The sequence below is a fragment of the Cyclopterus lumpus genome, chromosome 16, assembly GCF_009769545.1.
Source record: "Cyclopterus lumpus isolate fCycLum1 chromosome 16, fCycLum1.pri, whole genome shotgun sequence".
In the NCBI taxonomy this organism is placed as follows: Eukaryota; Metazoa; Chordata; class Actinopteri; order Perciformes; family Cyclopteridae; genus Cyclopterus; species Cyclopterus lumpus.
The window spans coordinates 9,394,395-9,417,722 of NC_046981.1; the positions used below are offsets into that span (position 1 = coordinate 9,394,395).

The 23,328-nt window shown below is 42.3% G+C and overlaps 2 protein-coding genes across 2 annotated transcripts; both read left to right on the top strand.

Annotated features, from left to right (window-relative positions):
- The first annotated feature begins 7,582 nt into the window (after positions 1-7,582).
- Positions 7,583-8,397, top strand: fabp4b (fatty acid binding protein 4b). The gene is made up of 4 exons (XM_034553526.1): positions 7,583-7,690; positions 7,793-7,968; positions 8,046-8,147; positions 8,283-8,397. Exons 1-4 carry the CDS (start codon positions 7,621-7,623, stop codon positions 8,334-8,336), a joined length of 402 nt encoding a protein of 133 aa, XP_034409417.1. The 5' UTR covers positions 7,583-7,620; the 3' UTR covers positions 8,337-8,397.
- A 2,550-nt stretch (positions 8,398-10,947) lies between these two features.
- LOC117745844 (protein FAM8A1-like) lies at positions 10,948-14,343 on the top strand. Its single transcript, XM_034554401.1, has 5 exons — positions 10,948-11,395; positions 12,701-12,821; positions 12,972-13,095; positions 13,247-13,386; positions 13,496-14,343. Exons 1-5 carry the CDS (start codon positions 10,975-10,977, stop codon positions 13,638-13,640), a joined length of 951 nt encoding a protein of 316 aa, XP_034410292.1. The 5' UTR covers positions 10,948-10,974; the 3' UTR covers positions 13,641-14,343.
- Positions 14,344-23,328: the final 8,985 nt, after the last annotated feature.

Here is a 23,328-nt window from a genome sequence, read left to right on the forward strand (position 1 = left end):
GTATAAGTTCAAGCCCTCTACCCCAGACTAAACCATACACGGCCTTCCCATGACTCTCTACTGATAGGCAGCTCTTGGATCACTTCAGTATTGTTTACTATGCGATTATGGTAATAGGGCTCGACACCCGGCCAGCTCTACCGGACAGGCAGGTTCATGTGGTCCCCATTAAGCAGACACTAACCACTCTCCTCACACCTGACTGTCAAGGTCCTTCACATTGGCCCTGACATTCCTGTGATCCATTAAACATAATTATGAGTTTTCCTTGACTTTTCGACTGTGGAATCACAACATTTTCTCACCTTGATGTGAACAAGTGTGTTTGGTTTGCGCTTCTTTATCTGTGAATGTTTCTATAAATCTTCTACATTTAATAATTTGAACATGCCAGTCTGCGTGTTGACCGTGGGCCTAACTCGGCACCGATTTGAAGAAACCAGTCAAACCGGTGCCAGGAAGCTAAGAGGTATAAGCAAGTATTTGTTTGAAACTGGCGTGTGCCCAGCTGCCTTCCCCAATCTTCCCTCAGGTTTCCCTTGGTGACTCTTTGTGTGCAAGAGTGCTGCCACAAGAGTGTGTGCTGGTGTGTCTGCATGTGTTTATGTGTGTGTGACCGAGAGTGTGCGAGTGTGTTTAGGAGGTGCTGTTTCCCACAGCCCTGATCTAATTCCGTGGTAACTCAATCTCCGTGTGAGCGCTTCCCGGCGAGTGTTCTCCCACCCGTCGACAGTCTCTCTCTGGCTGGCTGAGTGGCTGAGTGTGTCTGACAGAGGCCGGCTCAGTCCCTTTGGACCCCCCTCCGCCTCCGCCCTACCCAACCCTCCCATCAGGATTGATTTACTATGTCAACCGTTGGGGCTGCCGGCAGCAGCGGCGCTCACAGCCGTGCCTGCATCCTGTGTGCACACCATCCTGACATCTTATACCTGTCACTCAACAACTGCTGCAGTGAAGTTTGCATTTATGTGTGTGTGTATTGAGGGGGGCATCTGGGGGATATTTCTGTGTGCGTGTGTGTGTGTGTGAGATCATGCATTCTCCTTGCTTTATTCAAATAGGTCTAAAGGGTATTAACTGCTGCATGTATACATGTTATATTATTTAATATTCAGATTTATGTTATCTAAGGCAGAGAAAATGCCACCCATGCTGGTCCTAAATAGTTTGTCTGACTGAGAGAAATGTCTCCCAGACAACTTCCATACAACAATGTTATCCTATGGGCCACAGCTTCCTGTCTGTCCCCTCTGGTTCCAGTCAGCACCCAGGCGGCTATATTGGGCAGGGACCAGACCAGACCTGAGACCCATTCCCACTGTTTGATTGTAATGCACCCGCCTTCTCATTCTTTACTTTCCTGCCTTTGTTGGCATCCATTCTCCCTGTGCTTTTGGATAGGTAAAGCCAGGGAGGATATGTTGACTTCCTTGTTTCTTTGTTTAGCAGGAGCCTTTTTTTCTGAGGAGGACAGCTCCTCAGGTCATAACACTGACACCAGGATCTCAGGAGGCGGCCAATTACAGGGCTTAGCGTCAATTACAGGGCATGAACAGTGTTTAGAAAAAAACTCTGATATGGGCCACGTTATGTTCTGGCTTGAAATAAATGTGGAAGACAAGAGTCACTTTTGCGTAAATAAAAATGTATTTCATTATTATTTATTATTTATTATTTTTCCACAATAGCGCACACTCCTTCACAATGATATTGTTCATACGGTTTACCAGTATGCTGCCCATTACCAGTTAACTTATGCAAGTCCACAATAGAAGGAAGGCAGATCACAAGACCGCCTTTCCAAATAAGAGCAACAGGAGACGGCACGTGATGTCCTCACAGAGAAAGAAGGGCCACGGAGCGAGCTGGTTTTAAGGCCACACATTGTGTTGCCACAGGAAAAACATTGTTTGCATATCAATGGAGTGTGTGTGTGTGTGTGTGTGTGTGTGTGTGTGTGTGTGTGTTTGTGTGTGTGTGCGTGTGTGTGAGGCAAGGTGGGGGGCGGGGTGTTTGGGCCTCTAATTGAAATGTATCTCCAGGTTTACATCACGCAATCGGAACCTCACTGGCACCGGCCATATGAATTATTATTATTATTAGTTGAGTCAAGCTGCTCTGCTTTGTGTGTGAGTGCACGGGACACGATTGGTCACTGCCACAGGACAACCATGTTTTAGAAGAGAGACCTGGCTCTCAAGGGTCAACTATCATGGTATGAGTTAATACTTTACATTGCCTCGTACACCTATGGCTGAGGTTCTTTTGGGGGCTTTTGTGCAGTTTTTATATTTTGCAATTTGGAATGAAATCGGATCAGCAGTGACTATAATAACTGATATTTTTAGACAGAACCGAGAAACAGAAAAGAGTCAATTTATGGTGTGTCTCAAGTAAAAAAGCTGTCTTTTTGTGAAGCCGGCTCCTTTCCCAGTGGATGCTCTGTGCCAGCTGTCTGCGCTGCAGTAAAGTACTGCTTTCCCAAGCTCCGACCTGTGGGAAAATCTGTTGTGGCCAGTAATTGATTCCGCCCTGCCAGCCCCATTACTCTCCACTGCAGTCAAACTGCCAGTGATCTGCAGAAAGCCTGTTAGCACAGCCCCTTTACTCTTTCTATTCCACTCTCCTACTCACACAAACATGCAGTTTGTAACCCACCAACTCCTACTGTTAATTCCGTCGCTGCTTCTATACGTTATTTTTTAAACTATAATCTACCTTCTTTGTTCATAATCTTTTTGTCATTTTCACCCTTTTTTTTCTCAATTCTCAAATGTGTTCATATCAATTAATAATGCCATGGTAATTAAGTCGCTTTTAATGTTGTCTTCAGACTTACATTCAAATCTTTGAAATGCTGACAACAATAAAAGTATCATCTCTATTCTTCTGGCAAACTTTCTTTCGAAACACGTTTTAAATTGTATCAGTGAGTTTCATTTTTTAAGACCCAGCACCCTGAAAATGGCCTATTGCACTTGTTACATGCATCGACTGCTTTCTCGTCCACAGTCATATGTCCATTTGATGATTTGAATTGACAGGAAAGGTTAGAGGGCACTTGCTAGATTACCGGGGCAATGTCACAGATATGTATTATATTGTTATCATCTTGAAAGGGATGAAAGTCTTGTTTTTTTTGTTTTTTGCGGTGCATGGCCGAAGCCCCCCGAAAACCCGCCTCCCTCGAAGTGTGTCATGAAATATTAAGAGCAGTCATCTGCTGACATGGGTGACTTAATTGTCACAGCCTAACACGTACCACATGTCTAAATAAAAATAAGTGCTCCCCCATTTCAATTAATCTTCAATTAGGGGTGCTGCTCTATGCCTCTGCTTTTCTGTTTCCCAGTCTCAGCTCAGCAGGTGGGGTATGGGGGAGGGGGGGGGGGGCAGTGTGTGCGTGTGTGAGTGTGTGTGTGCATGTGTGTGTGTGTGTGTGTGTGTGTGTGTGTGTCTGTGTCTGTGTGTACGGGGTTACAAATGATGTTTTCTGACATATTCACATGTCATGCTGTCCCAAGACTATTACTTCTTGCCCCGAATACAACAACACTTTGAACACACAACAAAGCTTGAGCAGAAAGCATATTTTATTGACCCATAGAAAATAATCGTTCCATGTGAGATGCAGAGAGACATGAGAGGCCTCAAGCCAAGTGGTTTATATATGACTACCAGCTGAGGGGTGTACTTTCCCATGTAGTAAGGGGTCAGGAGGCCGCCCTCTAAGCACTGTTGCAGTTGTTTTTCACACAAGAATTCCAGCCCACTGATGAAGGATCTAAGAGAGCATAAAAGAGGAGCAGAGGGCTGTACAGTATGCATCACTACAGCTCCCGGTGAACCCTCCACCCACTGCCCTCTGCACCCGGTGGCTGTTCCCCATGGGCTCTGCTCTCCCAGCCCCTCTCCCCGTTACGACAGAACAAGCAGTGTCTCTGTGAGCGCCAGTCCCCCCCCCCCCCCACACCCCCCAACCCCACCCCCACCGTCGGTGTGCTGCAAATCAGAAGCCTGAGGCAAAGGGAGCGTGTGGGATGAAGGGATGAGAGAGAAGATCAAAGCAGGAAGCATGAAACAGCTCAAAGCACACAAGCAAGAGGAACCTCTCTGACCTCCGCCACACACACACTCCTCTCTTCATCCTGGCGATGCAGAACATCGGCCTCTGGTTCCCCCTCATCCAGCAGCCGTGTAAAAAGGAAAAGAGAAGAGGGCACATCGCTCAGGTCGTGTGAGCCTCTCAGCAGATGGTCGGGACCTGCTGGGAACCAGACCTGAACCGACGCACACACACACTTGGTCATCAAAAACTTGAATATATATTCCTGTCATTCATTTTTACTTTACATTTAAAGTGTGAATGTTATGTAGCCTACTGTATGGCTTTTAATTGACATTGTGAATTCTTTGATTGAACAGGATGGAAATGGAATTTAAGGGGACATTTCACCGCTCCATTATTATTATGCCTACTTATTATATAAGCGAAAGAGCTTTGCTGTTTCTCTTTTAACTATTTACGGGCAATTCTGTTGTTAAAATCTGATGCAACACTTTTTGGGGCTTCCGGGACAAGCCAGCTGCAGGTCTCCTTGAAAATGATTTAATTATCCGTGGAGTTAAAAAAGTAAATAGATGATGTCTCCACTACAGACCGACATGAAAGACACTGCTGAAAGGCTCTCATAGATCATGGGGAAATTGGGTAAAGGCTTTCTTGGAAAAGAAAAGATAGTTTTATCTTGGAAGGGAAGTCTTATATTATCTGCAAATAGGTGTTATTAAATAATTATGTGTCCTTTTTATTGAGTGTAGTTTATAAAGCATCCTCTTCCAGAATATCACTGTGTCAGATCATTGGCTGCAGAGAGCTGCAGCAAAGTTTACATCAACATGATCAGCCGTCACCGCGGTTTTACCTGCCGGCATATAAAGCTGTATTAGTTTATAACGAGCCCGGTCAGACTTGTGAACTCCCCCTTGGCCCTGAGGATCCTCTCTCCATTATTCATGAGTCCTCAGGTTGGACCCTGGGAACAAGCTGAGCGAGGCCCTGTGTCAATACGAAACACTGGCCGCCACAATGGGCTCTGCCTCCAACTACACTGTTGACAGACACCAACACAAAGGAGCTGAAAGGGGTCCCCCTCCGTTCTCACACACACTGAAGAATGAGTCAGTGTGCTGCCGCTCAGAGCTGTGTTTGTACAGTATATACAGCTTTTGTCCATGGCCACTGTTCTCCCATCAATAGGGGCTGAAGTGTTGATGAAAACCAGGAGGGAAGGACTTGTCTGCGGATGCCAATAAGAGTTCATGTTCTTCAGATGGGCCCTGCGCCTGCTGGACGGCACCTGTATGTACGCAGGAAAGTCCCCTGGTGGCAGAACAACAACTAGTCAACATTCCTCAATATATCACATTCGGCCTCTTTGACCATCACATCATGACTGCCTGTCAACAGGTTCATAACTAATGAATGCTTTTGGACCATGAAATCAAATAGTGCAGCCATGTGACAGTCTCATTATGGCCTTTCTATATGGCATGCATTGATTTCAGTTTCTCTGGTTTTATATTGACGGCTGATTTTGCATTATACATCAAGCATCCACAGTGATAAAAGGACGAGTCCACCTCAAAGGGGTTGTCATGTATGTTATACCCATGCTCTAGGACAGTTTTATTAATATTAATAAGAATTAGCATATCCCATCAACAGCTAGAAACACTCGCACTAAATTATGATGGCATGCAGAACCTGGTGCCGTACTAACTCTTTTAGGGGTGCAAACACACTTCTTCTTCTTTGAGTGAACCAGATCAAAATGGAATCTCGGGGGACATTTCACTCTCAGCCGCTCCATTATTATTATTATGCCTACTTATATAACCGAAAGAGCTTTTCTCTTTCTCTTTGAACTATTTCCGGCTTATCATAGAATAAAAAAAAGTTGTAACAGTGTTTAATCTCAGAGCAGAATAGCATGCTGGAGAAAAAGGTTCCTATCCGCGATCTAGTGTATTAAAACAGAGAATGCACAGTTTGCAAAAGCAGTAAAAGAATCTAAGGAATTCATGGAAAACTTGTTTCTTTTCTCTGTTGTATAATTCCATGTTTTAACAACCATTTCACAAGTTGCAGGCAGTGACATATCAGTTTCAAGTGGTTGTATAAGGCCCTTCTTTACTCCAAAATAATGTCTCGAAGACCGAAATGTAAAGGAATGGCACAATGGGAGGCAATCAAAGCAGGGCGTAACAGCTGAATCCATTGTAATCCACTGAAGAGATATGTCACAGGGCACTCATCTGATCTGAATCAGATGTGCTCTGAGCATCTCAAATCATGTCTACCTGTGAACTCTTTCCCTTTGATCTCCTTCAGACATCCGCCAGCAGCGCTCATGAACACCCTTCACACCTCAACAGATATTGCAAATTAGGAAATTTACAGGCTGTTTTTCTTTGTTTGATTAACCAAACTGTCTGCATTCACAGTCTACATTTTGCATTGCACTGGCTTTAAGAGAAGATTTAGACTAAATTGATCAAATAATCACTAAATAAAATATTATACAGTAGCGGTGTCTGTATTTGTTGACATGTCTATTTGTTCATGTCTATACAAAAGATTTGAAATAGATCGTATAGCTACTCAAACAGCAGGAGAAGATCAACTTGATCAATTTTGTGTTTTTGGTTTCTTTAAAAAAAAACTTTAGCTCACTGGCTTGTTGGTATTTTAAATATATTGTGTTGTATTTTTTAAAAGGCCTTAATAAGGCCTAATGTAATGTATTACTGAACCCACTGGGAGGCAGTACATGACATTTAGACACAATTCCACAGATAACTGATTGAAAAGCTCAGTTATGAACAGAACCTCCGAGAACTACTTTATTAGCTGTTCACAGGCGGCATCTAGTGGTCGAAACCAGTACTACATTCTCCACGGAGAGGGAGTGGTGCTGTTCATGTGGTCAGCTTTAATGGCCAAATGTGAACGCATTCAAGTATTGTATTGCTCCTAAAAAGCAGGACATGCAATACAACTTTTAAAATCAGACGGATTTGTTTTGACTAGAAATCTACAATTGTGATTTATGTTGCAATTGTGAGGGAAGACATTACAACAACATATGGATGCAACATTAAATCTGTGTTGTAATATAAATGTCGTACTACTTAAGTGGCTAGAAAGTTAGCTGCTGTTTTTGTATTATTAATTGATTTTTGTATTTTTCGAATGTATTTATTTATTCTTTTTCTCACTCGATTTGAGTAAATCATACGATTTTAATTGTCTATAGATTATTTGATTCATAAATCCATCTTTCCTTCTGCAGTGGCGACACGGGACAACAAATCCACTTCCTCACCTAAAGCTGGAGTCAGCAGACTCCGGCTCAGCTCACATGCTTCAATCACATGAACAATCAGACTCAAAAGACACGCCCTCTAATCACCTCCTTTTCGCCCGATCTTGATTGGTTTGCCCTGAATTAAGCACGTGTTCAACCAGGCGATACATATTAAATTGGCCCTGAGCGCCAATCTGTCAGCTCCTCTCGTGTTCCTGCAGCAGCCCGACGTTTCCTCTTCTTCAGCATCATGGATCACTTTGTTGGGACCTGGACTCTGACTGCCAGCGAGAACTTTGATGAATACATGAAAGCAATCGGTGAGTCGCTTATTAATTGTGTAACTTGTGTGAATGGAGGATGATGCTTAATGATGCGCTGAAGGTAGAGCTGGTCTTGTTTAACCCTCCGTTGTGCTGCAGGTGTGGGCTTCGCCACCCGGCAAATGGGCAACATGGCCAAGCCGAACCTGGTGATCAGCGTGGACGATGCTGGGCTCATTTCAATAAAGTCTGAAACGACGTTCAAGACCTCGGTGATCGAATTCAAGCTGAGCGAAGAATTCGACGAGACGACTGCAGACGGCCGATCGACCAAGGTGAGTTCACATTGCGCCGGCCTCGCTTGACACACACTCGCGTGCATAGCTTCCTGACAGCCACACGTGACTTTCAGACCACCATCACCCTCGAGAATGGCAAACTTGTGCAACAACAGACTTGGGATGGAAAGAAAACGACCCTAGAACGAGAGATTCAGGATGGAAAAATGACCACCGTGAGTAAAGAATGCATTGAGCAATAAATGAAGCTTGTAAGACTGTTTTGGATGGTGTTTCACACGCTTTCCTAATGTTTAGATGTTTGATTACTATAATGAAATATTTCTAATATTCCAACATTGTCTCAACAGAAATGTGTCATGGATGACGTGGTTGCAATGAGGACCTATGAGAAAGGAACTTAATTCACAAGTTGTTTTAGACTGGAACTTCACAAGCTATTGCCAATAAAGTCTGAACTGTGATACTTCAATCTGTGTAATAGTTGTGATTGGATATGCAAAATGTTCTTGCATGGATGCACATAATTATGTGGGTTCAAATGTAATTATAATTGGCATGCTCGTATATTTGTCTATCGCACATTAACTAATCATCTGTGGTCATAAATTGGACTTTCCGTCTCAAATAAGACGACTGACTCTAATTTTTATATATATATATAATTTTTTTTTTTTTTAATTTAGCCCAAATGCCTGTTATTAGTATAGGTGGTGTTTCATTCACATACAATGAACAGCTCACAATAGTAGGGGGGGGGGGGCCTTAAATCATTCTTTTAATCTTTAAAGCTGTTAAACATGGGCTTGGGGCTTAACGGAGGCTTTTTGTTCAAACAATGAAACTCAACATGTCGTATCCGAGCAGTCCTCATGACAAGGCTGTGGCTGACTGGGAGGTGGGGAGGCCAAATCCCTGTTTGGGGTTAAAGTAGCGTGACCTCTACTTTGAGCCAGGCCCCTCTTGTCTGGGATGCACAGACATGGAGTTCAAGCAAGGGCACATTTGTGTTAATTGGGGTTCTTAAGAACTTAATTCTCAAAGATTTCAACGATTGTGATCCCACGTTTTTCCAATCTAGAGTGCCAAGATCATGTTGTATGCACACACAAACATTGTTTTAGTGCATTTTTCAGAAGTCTTGGGAACTGGATATGTCTGGATGGTGGTTCTTTAAACTGAATAAGGTTTGTAAAGCACCTGAGAATTTGCAGAGGATGTGTCTCAAACTCAACTCACTCTTTAAATTTCTGAATAGCATATTGTTGGGATTAACCTTATTCAGGGTAGTGTGTGTGAGCAGACCTCCTTTGAAATGTTTTTGTACCTCCTTTTAAATGCAACCACACCATGAGCTGATGAATTAAAAACTTTTTTAATCCAAGGCAATGACAGCAATATGTTGGTAAAAATTTATTTAATTTTTTACACATTAATTTAAGTTTCCAGGACCTAAAGTGGTCTCAAACTGCTCGAGACTAATCAATCAAACTTTTATTTCACTCAAGGTCCAGATAGTACAAAACATTAAATAGACTAAAATCCATTCAAAATCACAAGTAAAATACATAGACTTATGAATGACTTGTAGATAGCTGTCCCAAAGTCTCTACAGCTGGGACTGGTAGCGCGTAAAACTAAACTTTATGTTTTGATAAAACCATGATTATTTCATTTTTGGAGTCATTAACCCAGCAGATAAATTCATACATAAGATTTCTTACAACAGCTCGGAAAGTATTAACTCCTCCCGCCACAAACATTTCACTGGCACTACCCCATCTCTTCAGTAATATTCTCATGGCATCATAAGCTCCTTGAAGTTTCTATAAGCTTGCTTTTTTGTAATTAGACCAAGTGTGCAGTGTAGAGGTATACAATATGCTCTAAACCGAGACAAATTCATTCCATCTGTACACACACTGAACCTGCGTGAGAGGATGTTTGCTTGTGCATATACATACGATATTGCTTATAAATATCTTCATCGGTCATCTGTTCTGTAATAAAATGTCCACGATATTTTACCTTATCACAGACACCGAGGTAATTATCAGACCATTTGAAATCAGGGAATTTTACACTTTTGTCCTCTTTGGTTCTACAGATCAGGATAGCACTCTTACTGGCATTGTGTTTGATGTCATGTTCCACACCATATACAGTAAGGAGCTGCTGAAGATTAACTAAAGTATTACCAATCATGCACCCAGTATTAAAGGCGTTCAACTGCTTGGACAGATTATCAATATATAGATTAAAAAGAACTGGGGACAAAATCCCCCCCCTTGTCAGACCCCATTGCTGACCCCAAATGGGCCTGAGACACTTAGGCCCCATTTAACTTGGATAGTCTGGTGGGCATAGCAGTAAACCAGAATTCCTCTTTGACTCAATTTTACAAACAGCTTTCCATGATTAACACGGTCAAAAGCTTTGGAGCCATTATTAAAACACATGAGAACGGATGAGTTTTGAACTTTATATTTGTTAGGAAAATTTCCTTTAAGACCACCTTTGACACAAGTCAGGGCCATGTTTGGGTTTGAAGCCAAACTAACTAACGTAACTATACGTTATACATATAAGTTTCTAGTTCAAACTAACATTTGAAGCTGCAACTAGCAAATATCCGCAGCAATAATGTATTGAAATTGTGTTGAGAACAAGACTGAAACGTTTTCCTGCATTAATTCCTGCTAATCTGAATTATTACATAATGAGCTTGAAGGCCGCACACGTCATCTCACTGCTGCTTGTCTCACAAAGTCTGCCTCCTCGCGGTTGTTTCCTGCAATAGCAGGCCCTGGTTGGACAGTACCATTATATCCTAACTGGGGGGACGGGGGTCACCTTTTGACGTGCAATCGACAATAATTAAATACGTAGGAACATTACATGTATTTTAAATTAAAATAAATAAATATACTTCCCTAAAATACATATTTTCTGGATCACAATGTTCACCTTCCGGTTATCTTCTCTGCGTCCAGATGAACTGACCGGAATGACGTCGTACATGAGGCGGCGCCATCATCAAACATGGCTGACGAAGAAAACCCAAACATGGAAAATAATAAACCTTTTGCTAGCCCAGTCGAGCCGCCCGTCGCCGGGATTAGCCAAAGAATAGGCAACGAGAACAATGTCGACGGCAAAGGGGCCGCCGGCGAGCTGCGCGCCACCACGCAGTACTGCGAGGAGCTGCAGGGCTGGATGTGGCAGTACTACACGGGATATGTCACCTGGCAGAGCTGGATGGCAGCGTCAGCCATGTCCTACCCGTGTTATTTACAGCCAGACACCGGGACGACGACGCTTGACATTAACTCCCAGAACTGGTATAATGGCCCCTTCGGTCTTCCGCTGTCGGCCTATCAGGCTGCGGTCACCTCCCGGTCAGGTGACGCCGCGGTGGTTGCTCAGCCGCAGCAGCAGGAGAACGGAAACGCACAGAGACCAGGTAAACTCACAAAGACCAGGTACACTCACAGAGACCAGGTAAACTCACAAAGACCAGGTACACTCACAGAGACCAGGTAAACTCACAGAGACCAGGTAAACTCACAAAGACCAGGTACACTCACAGAGACCAGGTAAACTCACAGAGACTAGGTAAACTCACAAAGACCAGGTACACTCACAGAGACTAGGTAAACTCACAGAGACTAGGTAAACTCACAGAGACTAGGTAAACTCACAGAGACTAGGTAAACTCACACAGAGACCAGCTAAACTCACAGAGACTAGGTAAACTCACAGAGACCAGGTTAACTCACAGAGACCAGGTTAACTCATAAAGACCAGCTAAACTCACAGAGACTAGGTAAACTCACAGAGACTAGGTAAACTCACAGAGACTAGGTAAACTCACACAGAGACCAGCTAAACTCACAGAGACCAGGTCAACTCATAGAGACCAAGTAAACTCACAGAGACTAGGTAAACTCACACAGAGACTAGGTAAACTCACAGAGACCAGGTAAACTCACAGAGACCAGGTGAACACACAGAGACCAGGTGAACACACAGAGACCAGGTAAACTCACAGAGACCAGGTAAACTCACAGAGACCAGGTAAACTCACAGAGACCAGGTAAACTCACAGAGACTAGGTAAACTCACAGAGACCAGGTAAACTCACAGAGACCAGGTAAACGCTGCTGGCTTTGCGTGGACTGCAGGTCGTCAATGTGCATGTTGCAGACAAACCACCCGGCGTTGCCAGGTGCTAACAAAACACACTGCTACAAAGACTTCTTATTTTTAACACCGTTTATAGTGTAGATGAAGGTTTGTGCACTGATGACATATAGCTATAGGTTAGCAGGTTGACTGCAATGGTTGCAACCTTTGGCCAGCATGTATTTATGTAGGCTACAGGGCACAGTATGCACCCTGGCGTTCCAGGTATGAGTACCATAAACCAGACCACACAATGTGAGAATAATCATACAAAATGATGCTTTGATTTGACCACATTATTGAGCTGGCAAGCTACATTAAATGCATAGAACACCTGAAGGATGAACTGGATCTCCGACTACAAACTATAGGCTGCATTATTATCATCCAACAGCACCAAGTGCACTTGTGGCTGAATGAGAGCAAACCCACGTGGACTAGATCCTAAATCTGGTTGAAAGCCTCCCTCAAAGAGTGGGGACTGCTGCAGCAGCACACATGCGAATAGGAAGGGCACACATGGGTGTAATGTCCAGGTGTTCAGCAATATAGTTGTACTTGCTTGGCTGCTTTGTTCCTACAGGCCGAGAGTATAGCATTCCTTCACCTCTCCAAAGACTCCTGGCCGAGATCGTGGATTTCTTCATACTGTTTTTCATCAAAGCAACCATAATCATCACTATTATGCATCTGAGTGGAATCAAGTGAGTTGCTTTAATTTGTTTAGTGGTGGTCTGTATGCAGTAGTGCTAAAATAACTATTAGACCTGCTTTTCTTCATCCTTTAAAAAAAACAAAAACAAAACGAACTAATTGAATAAAAACTCGTAAAATATGTTGACGTTGCTTTTCAGGGATGTCTCCAAGTTTGCCATGCATTTCATAGTGGAGGAAATAGATGAGGACACATCAATGGAGGAGCTCCAGAAAATGATGCTTGTTGCGCTTGTGTACCGGATATTAGTGTGTTTTTATGAGGTGAGCCCCCATATAGAGGTTTTCCACACGTTCATACAGGTAAGGTGAGACAAAACGGTGGTCTCAATCTTAACTGTCAACTGTTTCTTTGTAAATTTTGGAAAGGCCCCCTTGCAGTTAAGTGACAGCTCCTCCACCATTCTCCCTTCAGATTGTGTGCATTTGGGGAGCAGGCGGAGCCACTCCAGGGAAGTTTCTCGTTGGACTCCGAGTTGTTACATGTGACTCATCAGTTCTGGTTCAACCTAACAGGGTGCTGGTTGTGCCAGCAACTAATGTCTCTCTGTCTGCGTGAGTAGTTAATGTTCCAGGTTATCTTTTCCGATGTTTCTGAATGAACGTGACCCAGTGTCTCTCTCCTGTATGTATCGTAACCACAGTCTCTGCTCCCTTTCCATAGATCAACTGTCCGAGCCTTGAACAAGAACTTTTCAATCGCCTTCTTTTTTCCGGCCTTCATCACACTCCTGTTCTTCCAGCACAACAGGACTGTGTATGATATGGTAGCTGGTACAATTGTTGTTAAGCGCTCCAGGATCAGATGACGCAGAAGAACCCAGATGAGAGTACTACTAGAAAAATACTGAGGAAGCACTGTGTGTGTTTATTTTTATTTATTTTTAATGACTACAGAACTCCGGCATCAGACTTTCGAGGTATTGTCAGAAAACAGAGTAATGTTTGGTTGCAGACAGTTTGATACACATCAGTATGAACTATTTCAGTTCCCTACAACTTGGGTTGGGTTTGTTTCCGACACGTACTGTATTCCTGCATGTATTTCGACATGTATTTCGACATGCTACTTTCACAAACTGTTTCTGTGCCAAATTGATGCCTCATTTTTGAAGACCGGAATGACGCTGGTGTATGCCACCATTTCATTAACGTTTTGCCTCTTTTTAAATACTAAACTTCCAGATTAAGGATGAAGTCCCGTATCACTCAGTATTGAAGTTGATGATCATATATTCATGAGATTATACCTTCAGTGTCTCTTTTTATTAAAATGTTGTCTTAAGAATTGTATACTTTTCCCTTTTGAGGGAAAGGCCTCGTGATCAGCTTTTTCAGATGCTGAAATGCAAATGCATCAAAAGGAAATGTGAACCTGATCACAACTGATCTTCCTTTTTCTTGGACAGCATGTGTGTGTGTGACTTAAAAGTTGATATATGACACAATTTATGTGATTAACTTTTTTTTTTTCATTTAAGAAGATTAAATGAAACCACCACTATTCCGCTGCATGCTTGAGGTGTCCGTCTTTTAGCAGTTTGTCTGCTATTTGATCATTCTTACAATGTTTTGATACGAATTAAGTGGCCTCATGTTTAACTTGGACTCATTATCGTGTGATATGTGATTGGTGCATATATCAAAAGTATAGTTTTATTTTGTCAACACTTTATTAGGAAATATTTCATCCACATGAGTAGAATCTTACATACATGAAGGGGCACTGAATAGTTTGATGACCTATGGGAGATTTTGGACTGACTTTTTAGAAAAATGCAAAACACAAGTCAGCAAATCATCAAATCATTTTTTTTTTTTTTAAAGTCTCCAGAGTTATTGTATAATTTATTTAAAGATTCATTGAAGGTACTCTGGAAGACTGTGGCCCCTACTGCTTGGGAGACTCTATGATGTATCTTCATTCACTTTACCACCCATTATTCTTTACATTTAATATGCAACAGTAAGTTTGAGTTTTTGTCCAAAACTCTACTTCCTCTGTAAAGTCCTGTGAATATATTCCACTCCAATTTCTTTAAGAACGTGTGATATGTATGTTTTCTTTGGTCAAATATGTCATAAAATCACCTTGTAACATAATCAATGCAATCCATAAATAGAGTCATTTTTAATTTATGATTTTCTCTTTTGTGAGAAGCTGAAATTGTACAAATGTTATATTACAGACCACAGTCATCGCTTTCTTCTTAGTTACAGGAGTTTGGCGTCCCCTAGTGCATGTTTGATAGTAATACAGACATTGCTCTGGGTTGATGCATCATGCCTAATAAGCCCACAATGATTTAAACAAAAAATTCTGTCTTTGTGTGACCCTAAATGATCATCACACAAAGTAAATTACAGTCAACCGGTTGGCCAGAAAACGAGTCATTCTTTTTACTACATTGAGGGACAGCCTGAATTAACTTTGACATTTCTCGTTTCTGGCATGTCACCTACACTTGGAGAGGACTGTTGAAGCTCCAACTGTATGCAAAGTGTTGACGTGGTGATTGTGTTGGGCCCACTATGGCAGCTTCAGCTGACAGTCACAGATGGTACTCCCAGATTACAGACCCCCCCCCCCCCCCCCCCCCCCCCCCCCCCCACCCGCATGGTGCTGCCATGCATCATGTCATTACTGTAGGCGACAGGAATAATATAGCTCACATTGTAAAGGGCTGAACCGAGAAACAGAAACGTGTGAGTAGGCATCTCCCTGGCACCATTACTGCACTGTATACTGATGAATGAACGTAGCTCTATTTGGAACTGAAGCATATTTATCATCTATTTTTGTGTTGACAGGATCCGGCCGGTATCCAAAGAAAATGCGCAGGAGGAAGATTTGAGAAAAGCTCAAGGGAACAATTATTTCTACAATTTATGACAGACTTTAGTGTGAAACTACTTAATGTTGCAATAAACCCCACAACCCTTGCCGTGAGTTAACAAATAGCAATCAGCTATTATTAAAACACTAATGATGTATTTAAATCACAGCAAGATCATCCTTGTGTGGATCTGATGATGGCAGTGCTCTTCATCAAATGGCTTACTTTGTTCTTTGTTCAAGAATATATCACCCAAGACGAAGGAGGTGAGCTCAGACATAAATGAGCGAGAAGAGGTGAGTGTATTCACCTCTAAAACATTCGGTTTAGATCCCCATTTTCTGTCATATTCTCATATTTTCGTTGTCTGTTGTTTGAAGCATGTTTGACAAATCTAATCCCTTGGTGCCACATGGCGTGCCATACGGCATCGGGTTAGGGAGGTGTCCAGACTGAGTTCCTGGCTGCCACCCTCTGGCTCTTGTAACAAGGGAGTCATCTTCGGGCAGCATGAAGGGCTCACAGCTTTCTCTGACAGCCGTGTGTGTGTGTGTGTGTGAACAGAGCCACGTAGGACAGAGGGGTAAGGTAAACAGTCTGGGCTCAACTGGACTCAAATATTCACTGTGAATTATACAATGTGTGTCCTTAAAGTCATTATTCATCACTATAAGTACTGAAATGATAGCTGACACACACACACGGCAGGCTCCAGGTTTTTTTAAGTCGTGGAAAGGTGCGTTGAGCTGCGCAGCATTGTTGTTCCTCCCAGTGTGTCTGTGCCCGATGGTATTCCGCTCAAGTGGAGTCAGTAATTACAGGCTGTCTGGGTTCTGCCTCAATGGGCTGTTGATGAAGAGGAGACCTGTTGACTGGGGAGGGATACGAACGCCTGCTCCAACACTGAGATGTCATGGGGGACAAACTCTTGTATACACATGTGCACATTTGTGCACATTCTAAACGTTTGTTCCGCTTATGCAGATCATTAATCATAAGGGACTGTACTAAAATGAATATGTGGGATAGTGGTTCTTCTTTTGGAAGAAAAGGGAGAGGTGTTCTCACCCCAGTATTATATTTTCTTTCAGATTCCACATGAAATGCCACCAGTGCCCTGTTCAGTATAATATGTCACTTTAGACATGCAGTTATAACTGTTGGGATGCACTATTCTATGTTTGCCTTCATGTATAATGAATATTGGGGAAAGGTATTGTCCCAGTATATCCCACATATTAAAATAGAACACTATTAGGTTAATAGATGGGTTACACTGTTGTGTTATTTTTAGATATTAGGGAGGAGGGTGTTTCAGTTTTCATCTAAATCAAGGGGAGGGCCCACTGAAAAGTTTAGCAAAGCTGTCGAGGGCCTCGCTTTAAAAAACAACTAAATAATTTAGTTCAGCTGCCCACCTCACCCAAATGACTGTCATACAGTCCCAAGCATGTGGGCATCACATCAGCACTGTACTATTCAGGATGTTCTCCCGTGTACAATACAGAAAATTCATAAACACATTTCTAAAAAACGGAATCAATATGATTGAGTGCGATATAAATACACTTTTTTTCACAATAGTATGCTGCTTTTTCCCTGATATAAATATAGATGTGAATATGAGATGAGTAGAAATTCAGGATGCGTGATGTAGACGTAAAAAGAGAGACGGTGAGTGTGTTTGTGTCAGGGGGAGCGCTACTGCATTCACAACATTTTCTAGGACACAACATTAGGTTTCTGATTGTTTGTATTTTTCAATACAGTCGATTTCTGCATAAAAGGAGAAGAAAAGCTTGAGTTGTCAAGACAACCATGGAAGCTGCAGCATTGGTCACTGCAGAGATGTTCAGCTTTTTTTCTCCTCGTCAAAAATGTTTGCCTTTAAAATGGCACAATATCTGATGTTTGAAGAAAGCCTAAGGGGTAGATGTCCTAAAATATGTTTGCCCCCTGCTATCATCTTGAAAGCTGCTTGGAGAAGTGAGACTTCACAAATGATTCAGGTGCTGAATGCAAATGCCAGCTGCATTGTTTATAATTCCATCAACACAACACTCTGAAGACCTAACCGACCTATTTTTACCCAAACTAAAAAGGGTGTATCTCTGCAACCACAAAGGCTATTTGAATAATGTTGGTGTTATAATAAAGGCAACCCATGTGAGCTTTGGTTCAGATGTGTAACTATTAGTATATATGTGACTGGTTAAGAGTAAATAAAGATGAAACACAGCAAAAATAGGTTCGCCTAGGAAAAAAAAGCACTTTCAGGCTCATGTTTATTGTAATGTTTTACACAGTTTAACCATAATGTGTACATTTTACCCCAATTGGGGGGGGGGGGGGGGGGGCAAGGTTTGTAAAAGGTAAAAGAAGAATGACAAACCAACAAAGAGGGCAGCAAAGGAATGAAAGCGATCCCAACGTTTTACCCGATGTAGCAATGTAAAACACATATCTTTATTATCATCAATGCTTTAGTCATACATACTACTAAAGTCTAAATACAGTATCCAATATATGTTTGACTTTTTTCTTATTAGTTATACAAAAATGTATTATGATATAGAAAAGATATTATTGGGGAAAGAATCTGCAAGTTAAATTAGTAAGAACTAGAAATCAGAGTTAAAACCCAAAATGCAGTGATCGTGCTTCGGTTATTTAAGGCTAGCTGGTGAAATAATACAAACTACTTTTTCTTTTAAATGGGCCATTTGGAGATTTATTGTTAACATTTATTTTTTTATTTATATTTACAGGTATACAGTGTTGTATATAAAGGCGATGTTTGTTTGAATATTGTAATGAGTAGGCTATTTTGCTTGTTTTATTGTCTCAGCTGCAGGTAAAGAACACCAAACACTGCCCTCTGCTGCATGAATCTGACACTGCAGGAGGCTTTCACTGAGGTCACTGAGGTCATTTCAGTGGCTTTTGGGTTCCTGGCTTGAATATCCAAATCAGGAACTTATGAAAGAAACAGTATGGAGCAATGTTGATTATTTGTAACTTGTACTCTATACGGAACATACATGTTACAAAATGCAATGGTTATTGTTATTACGTTTTCTTGGTTCATTTCTTTTTCCGTTAAAACACCCAACATGATGGAGATCTTTGGAAACTAAACATCAGTGATAACTTTGCTTCCTGACTGCACATTGTGCTCAGTGTTTTTGTCTCACAACATTTGGTGTTTTTCTGATAGATATGGTTCATATGTTTGAATAAACTCTACTGAGTTCCTCCCCCACAAATCACTCCCACCAAATCCTTTAGTTACTGAAACTTTAGTTGTTCTGGAGACGTGCGTAAGCAGCGGCTTGCTATTTTGAGCTGAATGAAAAGAGTTTTGGCATTTGGATCCGGGAAGAAATCTGTTTTGTTCTGCTGAATTTGGCTTTCACCACATGCACAGTGTGCAGAGTTAAAGAACTTAGTTTAATTGTGTCCTACAGTAAAACCACAATCTAGTGAGAAGCATGGTTTTCAAAGTCTAATTGCTGTCTCATGTTGCCGTAACATAAATACAACATGTATCATCATCATTGAGAGAAAAACATCCGTTTTTGGCTGGTAGGTTTATGTTTGTAAGAGTTCTGTAGAAAGTGGTATATTTGTCATCGTTACAGGTTCAACACTTCCTAAATTATGGCTCAACTATGAATCACATTTGCACTTGTTTTAAAAAAGGAAAATATTAAGATAGATAGATTAACTCATAGTTAGTAGCTAGAAACCATTTCCTGCATTTTGACCTTATAAAAACCTTAACATAAATAGGACACTATATTTTTATATCTATAAAAAATAACAAGGACAGCATTTGTTTGTTTTGAGAGCTCCGACCCCCTTGTATACATATCAATGATATAATCTTTAGACATACTTTAATCAAGGACTCTGTTCAAGGTCATTTGGACTGAAGGTAACACTCAACAGCTGCTCTCTCATCATCGACAATCTCTTCTTTAATTTGACCCTCAAATGCACCGATCAAAGCAATGAAGCTGAGTAGCTGCTGTACATGTCGCGTGCACCCAAACAGACGTGAGGTCAGTTTCACCTGCCTGTTGCATCGCTGCGCCTTTGCTCTGTTCATTAACTGCTGAATTCACTGGCTTTCAATAGGCTCTTTCGGCGTGTCACGCTACACCGCCATTGAGCTGCAGCCACGTTACCACCCATCTTTCTTAAATGGGGCTGCCTTGTTGCCATGGCAGCAGGCGCTTTCACATTCTCCCCACATCGCGTGGAGCGCGTGCACGCCGTTCCTCCGCAGCAGGTCTCAGGTCTGCTCTCAGACGAGCCGAGCCAGGGTTATTTACCTCCCGCTCTGATACCAGATGCCCTCTTCATCCAACCGCCCACGCTCCTCTTCCTGGTCTCTGTACTAACGCGTAGTAATAAAGTATTGGCTGCTATCACGCTGAACTTTGCTGAACAACTTCATAAAATGTCCAGCAGGCTTTGTTGTTATTCTTTGGGTATCAATGTTGATTATTTCTAAAGTATACATTCAGTAGCACTGAGGTCCAACATTGGGAATGTCCTCAAATAGTCTGATGTATAAAAAAAAAATGTAAAAAATAAAATAAAATAAAAAAGCGTGTAAGATCCATTCCCCCTTTAAACTGTGCACATGGTTTCGTCCACTAGTCTTCTGAAATATCCCGGTAGTTCATCCTCAAACGGTAGTTTCACTCGTGTGGTGCTCAGGCCTTTATGTAAACTCGATTAACGTTATGTTCATTAAAAACATAAATAAAATCAGGCTTTTTCTGGGAGAGAAGAAAAACCAGAGTGAGAAAGAAGACAATCAGAAAGTGTCAACACGACTTGCTGTCAGTGTTTTGACACTGAGTTATTATTGGTATGCAGGCTAGAGTTGTAACAGGTGACGTCAGCGTGCTGATGAATTAAGCAGCGTGGCCGTCAGTTTAACACTGTTTTGATGTGTAAGCCATCACCGACTTTCTGCTAGTGTCTGAACCATTATGTGCAGTGTTTTTTTTTTTTTGCTAATTGATTTGAACAGATGTTCCTGGAAATGTTCTTGATGAAAAATGCTGATTAAGTTAATTATTGCACACCATGGGAATCAGCCTGCTATTTCCCCACGTGTGACTGTTTGCATCCTACATGCTTCCCTGTGCTGTGTGCATGAGGATTAGTGTTACATGTCTGGACATGTCTGCTGCATTAGAGGAGGCTCACTTAGCCCCAGTGAGTTTATGGTGAGAATGCAGAACAGAATGTGGGTAATGATGCTTGGATAATTGTTTGCCGGCCACTGCACAGTTTCAAGTTAATGTGGCTATCTATTCAGATTAGTGAGGAGGTTGTGGTTGGAAAAGGTTCACCCAGAACTTAAACTAGAACTGTGTGTGTTGCATCGCAGTAAAGGTCATGCAGGGTTGTAACCAGCAGCAACATTTCATAGTGGTTTTTGCTGTAGGCTACTGTTTATGAGTGAGAGAGAGAGAGAGCACTGAGAAGCAGTGCTTAGACACGTCTACATGTTTGAAAAATTGTGAAATGTAATGTAGAAGCATATAAATTAATGTTGAGATGGTGAGGAGTGCCGCTGCTGCAAATACTTTACCCCATTTATACAACTACAACTTGTCAGGATCATCAGCTCATCATAGTTTATGTTTGTAAGATGTCGGGTTGGACCACAATAATCAGCATTCAATAATATTCAGTAGTATCTAATACAAGTGTAAAACAAGATTAAATATGCCTGATCTGTGTTGGATATTTTCCCTAACGCTTAAGATTGCGGCCCACAGGGCTCACGATAATTCTCCCTAATTTACAGTTGAATGTTTTTGGACTAACGGTGTAACAGTACAGTACTTATTGATGCATGCGTGTGGGTACAAGCAAACAACATGTGAAGTTATGTGTATTGTCAGGAACATATTGTAGGCCTGTACACTTTTGTTATCATGCAGGTACTTACATCGTACTTACCACTGCAGCGGCTTGAGGTGGTTCAGGTTCAAGTGACACTGCTGATCATTTTTGGGAGTACAGTAATGATGAGGTTTGTCAGTAAATACATCTAACCATCTAACAGCCAAGGCAAGCGTAGAAGATGATAGATTTCATGCCCGTGTTGCTGTCATGTTTAGAGGATCACAGTGAAGGACACAAACACTACAGTCATTGAAAACTGTATTGAGAGTCTTCGCACATTATCAATGTTAAAATATGATACAATAAACTATGGGTCATTTCATAACGTTCAAATTGAGTTGCGCTGTGAACAGTTTTTCTCCATGCAACTCCAGCTGAATTGATGAATTCTCACAAATCTTATTTCATCTCTCTTGGCTGAACTCTGACCTTCATTACAGGAGAGTAGGAGAAATTAATGCAAGGAAACCACACTCTCTTGTAGACGCCCTCTGGGATTGTGTTGCTCCGGAGGTTTACATTGACCTGGCAGCTTCTTTAGCCACAGTTGGCAGATGAGAGTGGAGCCCCTCGGTGAGCAAAACAGTGTTATCTCTTCTCAGATTCAACAGCTGAGGAAACACATCTTATCACTGAAGTGGCTCAGTGTGTGTGTGTGTGTGTGTGTGTGTGTGTGTGTGTGTGTGTGTGTGTGTGTGTGTGACCATCCAGGTTGGTTGAGGCATAAAGAAATTCTCAAAATTATACTTTGATGAGGTGGTTTGTTTATAATTCAAGGGGTACTTTCTACATGCTCTTTGGTCATACACATAACTCCCTTTAGCTATGCACACTACACCTCTTGTAGGATGCACCCTCACCCCCCAGTCAAGATCCTATGTGGGTGTAATACTATTCACTAGGTGTGTTGTCGTCGTAACAGCATTGGGTGGCTTGTTGCATTTTCGGTGTTTCCCCCACTCTGCAGTCGAGCTGGAGGGGACACGCTGATTGTCCCACTGGCAGAAGAGCAGACAGCTGGCTGGCCTGGGGCTGAGGCCACTGCAGCATGGCTCTTTCTGCTGTGTGCTGTACAGGATAAGGAGGAGGCCTTCGAAGACGAGGGCCCCAGTGCCAAGTGGCTGTGGGGTGGGGGTGTTTATCAGCGCTGCCTGCCTGCACTGAGGGAACTATCTCTGGGGAAGAGATGGTAAGTCAGAGACCTGGGGAGGGGATGGCAGGTTACTCTGAGCCACTGCAGCTGGATAGAGGTTGAGGCTCTAATTGTAGAGCAGCTCACAGGGCAGATTAGGAAGAGATTTGTCTGTGCGGGGAAAATGCATATGAAAATGAATAAGAAGGAAGCAGTGCATTATAACAGCTTTGACGTGCTAACACACTGAACAATGTAATCCTCTGACGGCTTGTGTGCATGCATATGTGGTATATGTCTCTGCATATATGCCCGTGTGAATATCCCACAGTTATTCACATTCATGCAGTATGTCCGTCTGAGCAAACGCTTTCTGAACCTCTCTCCCCCTCCCTCTCTCTCTCTCCACCCCCCTCATCCTTTCCTCTCTGTGTGAGCGTAGACTGGGCGCTCAGCCAAGTAGAGTGTGTTTTTTTGAATGAATACCTGATGCGGCTGATGAGGCTGGCTGGGGGAGGAGCTGTGTCAGTGGAGTACTGAGAGAGAGAGAGAGGGAGAGAGGGAGAGAGGAGGGAGGGAGAGAGAGAGAGAGAG

Coding starts and splice junctions, on each gene's coding strand:
- fabp4b (XM_034553526.1), top strand. CDS start 7,621: ATGGATCACTTTGTTGGGACCTGGACTCTGACTGCCAGCGAGAACTTT. Junction 7,969..8,045: donor CAGACGGCCGATCGACCAAG/GTGAGTTCACAT, acceptor CGTGACTTTCAG/ACCACCATCACCCTCGAGAA. Junction 8,148..8,282: donor AGGATGGAAAAATGACCACC/GTGAGTAAAGAA, acceptor TTGTCTCAACAG/AAATGTGTCATGGATGACGT.
- LOC117745844 (XM_034554401.1), top strand. CDS start 10,975: ATGGCTGACGAAGAAAACCCAAACATGGAAAATAATAAACCTTTTGCT. Junction 12,822..12,971: donor ATGCATCTGAGTGGAATCAA/GTGAGTTGCTTT, acceptor GTTGCTTTTCAG/GGATGTCTCCAAGTTTGCCA. Junction 13,387..13,495: donor ACTAATGTCTCTCTGTCTGC/GTGAGTAGTTAA, acceptor CCCTTTCCATAG/ATCAACTGTCCGAGCCTTGA.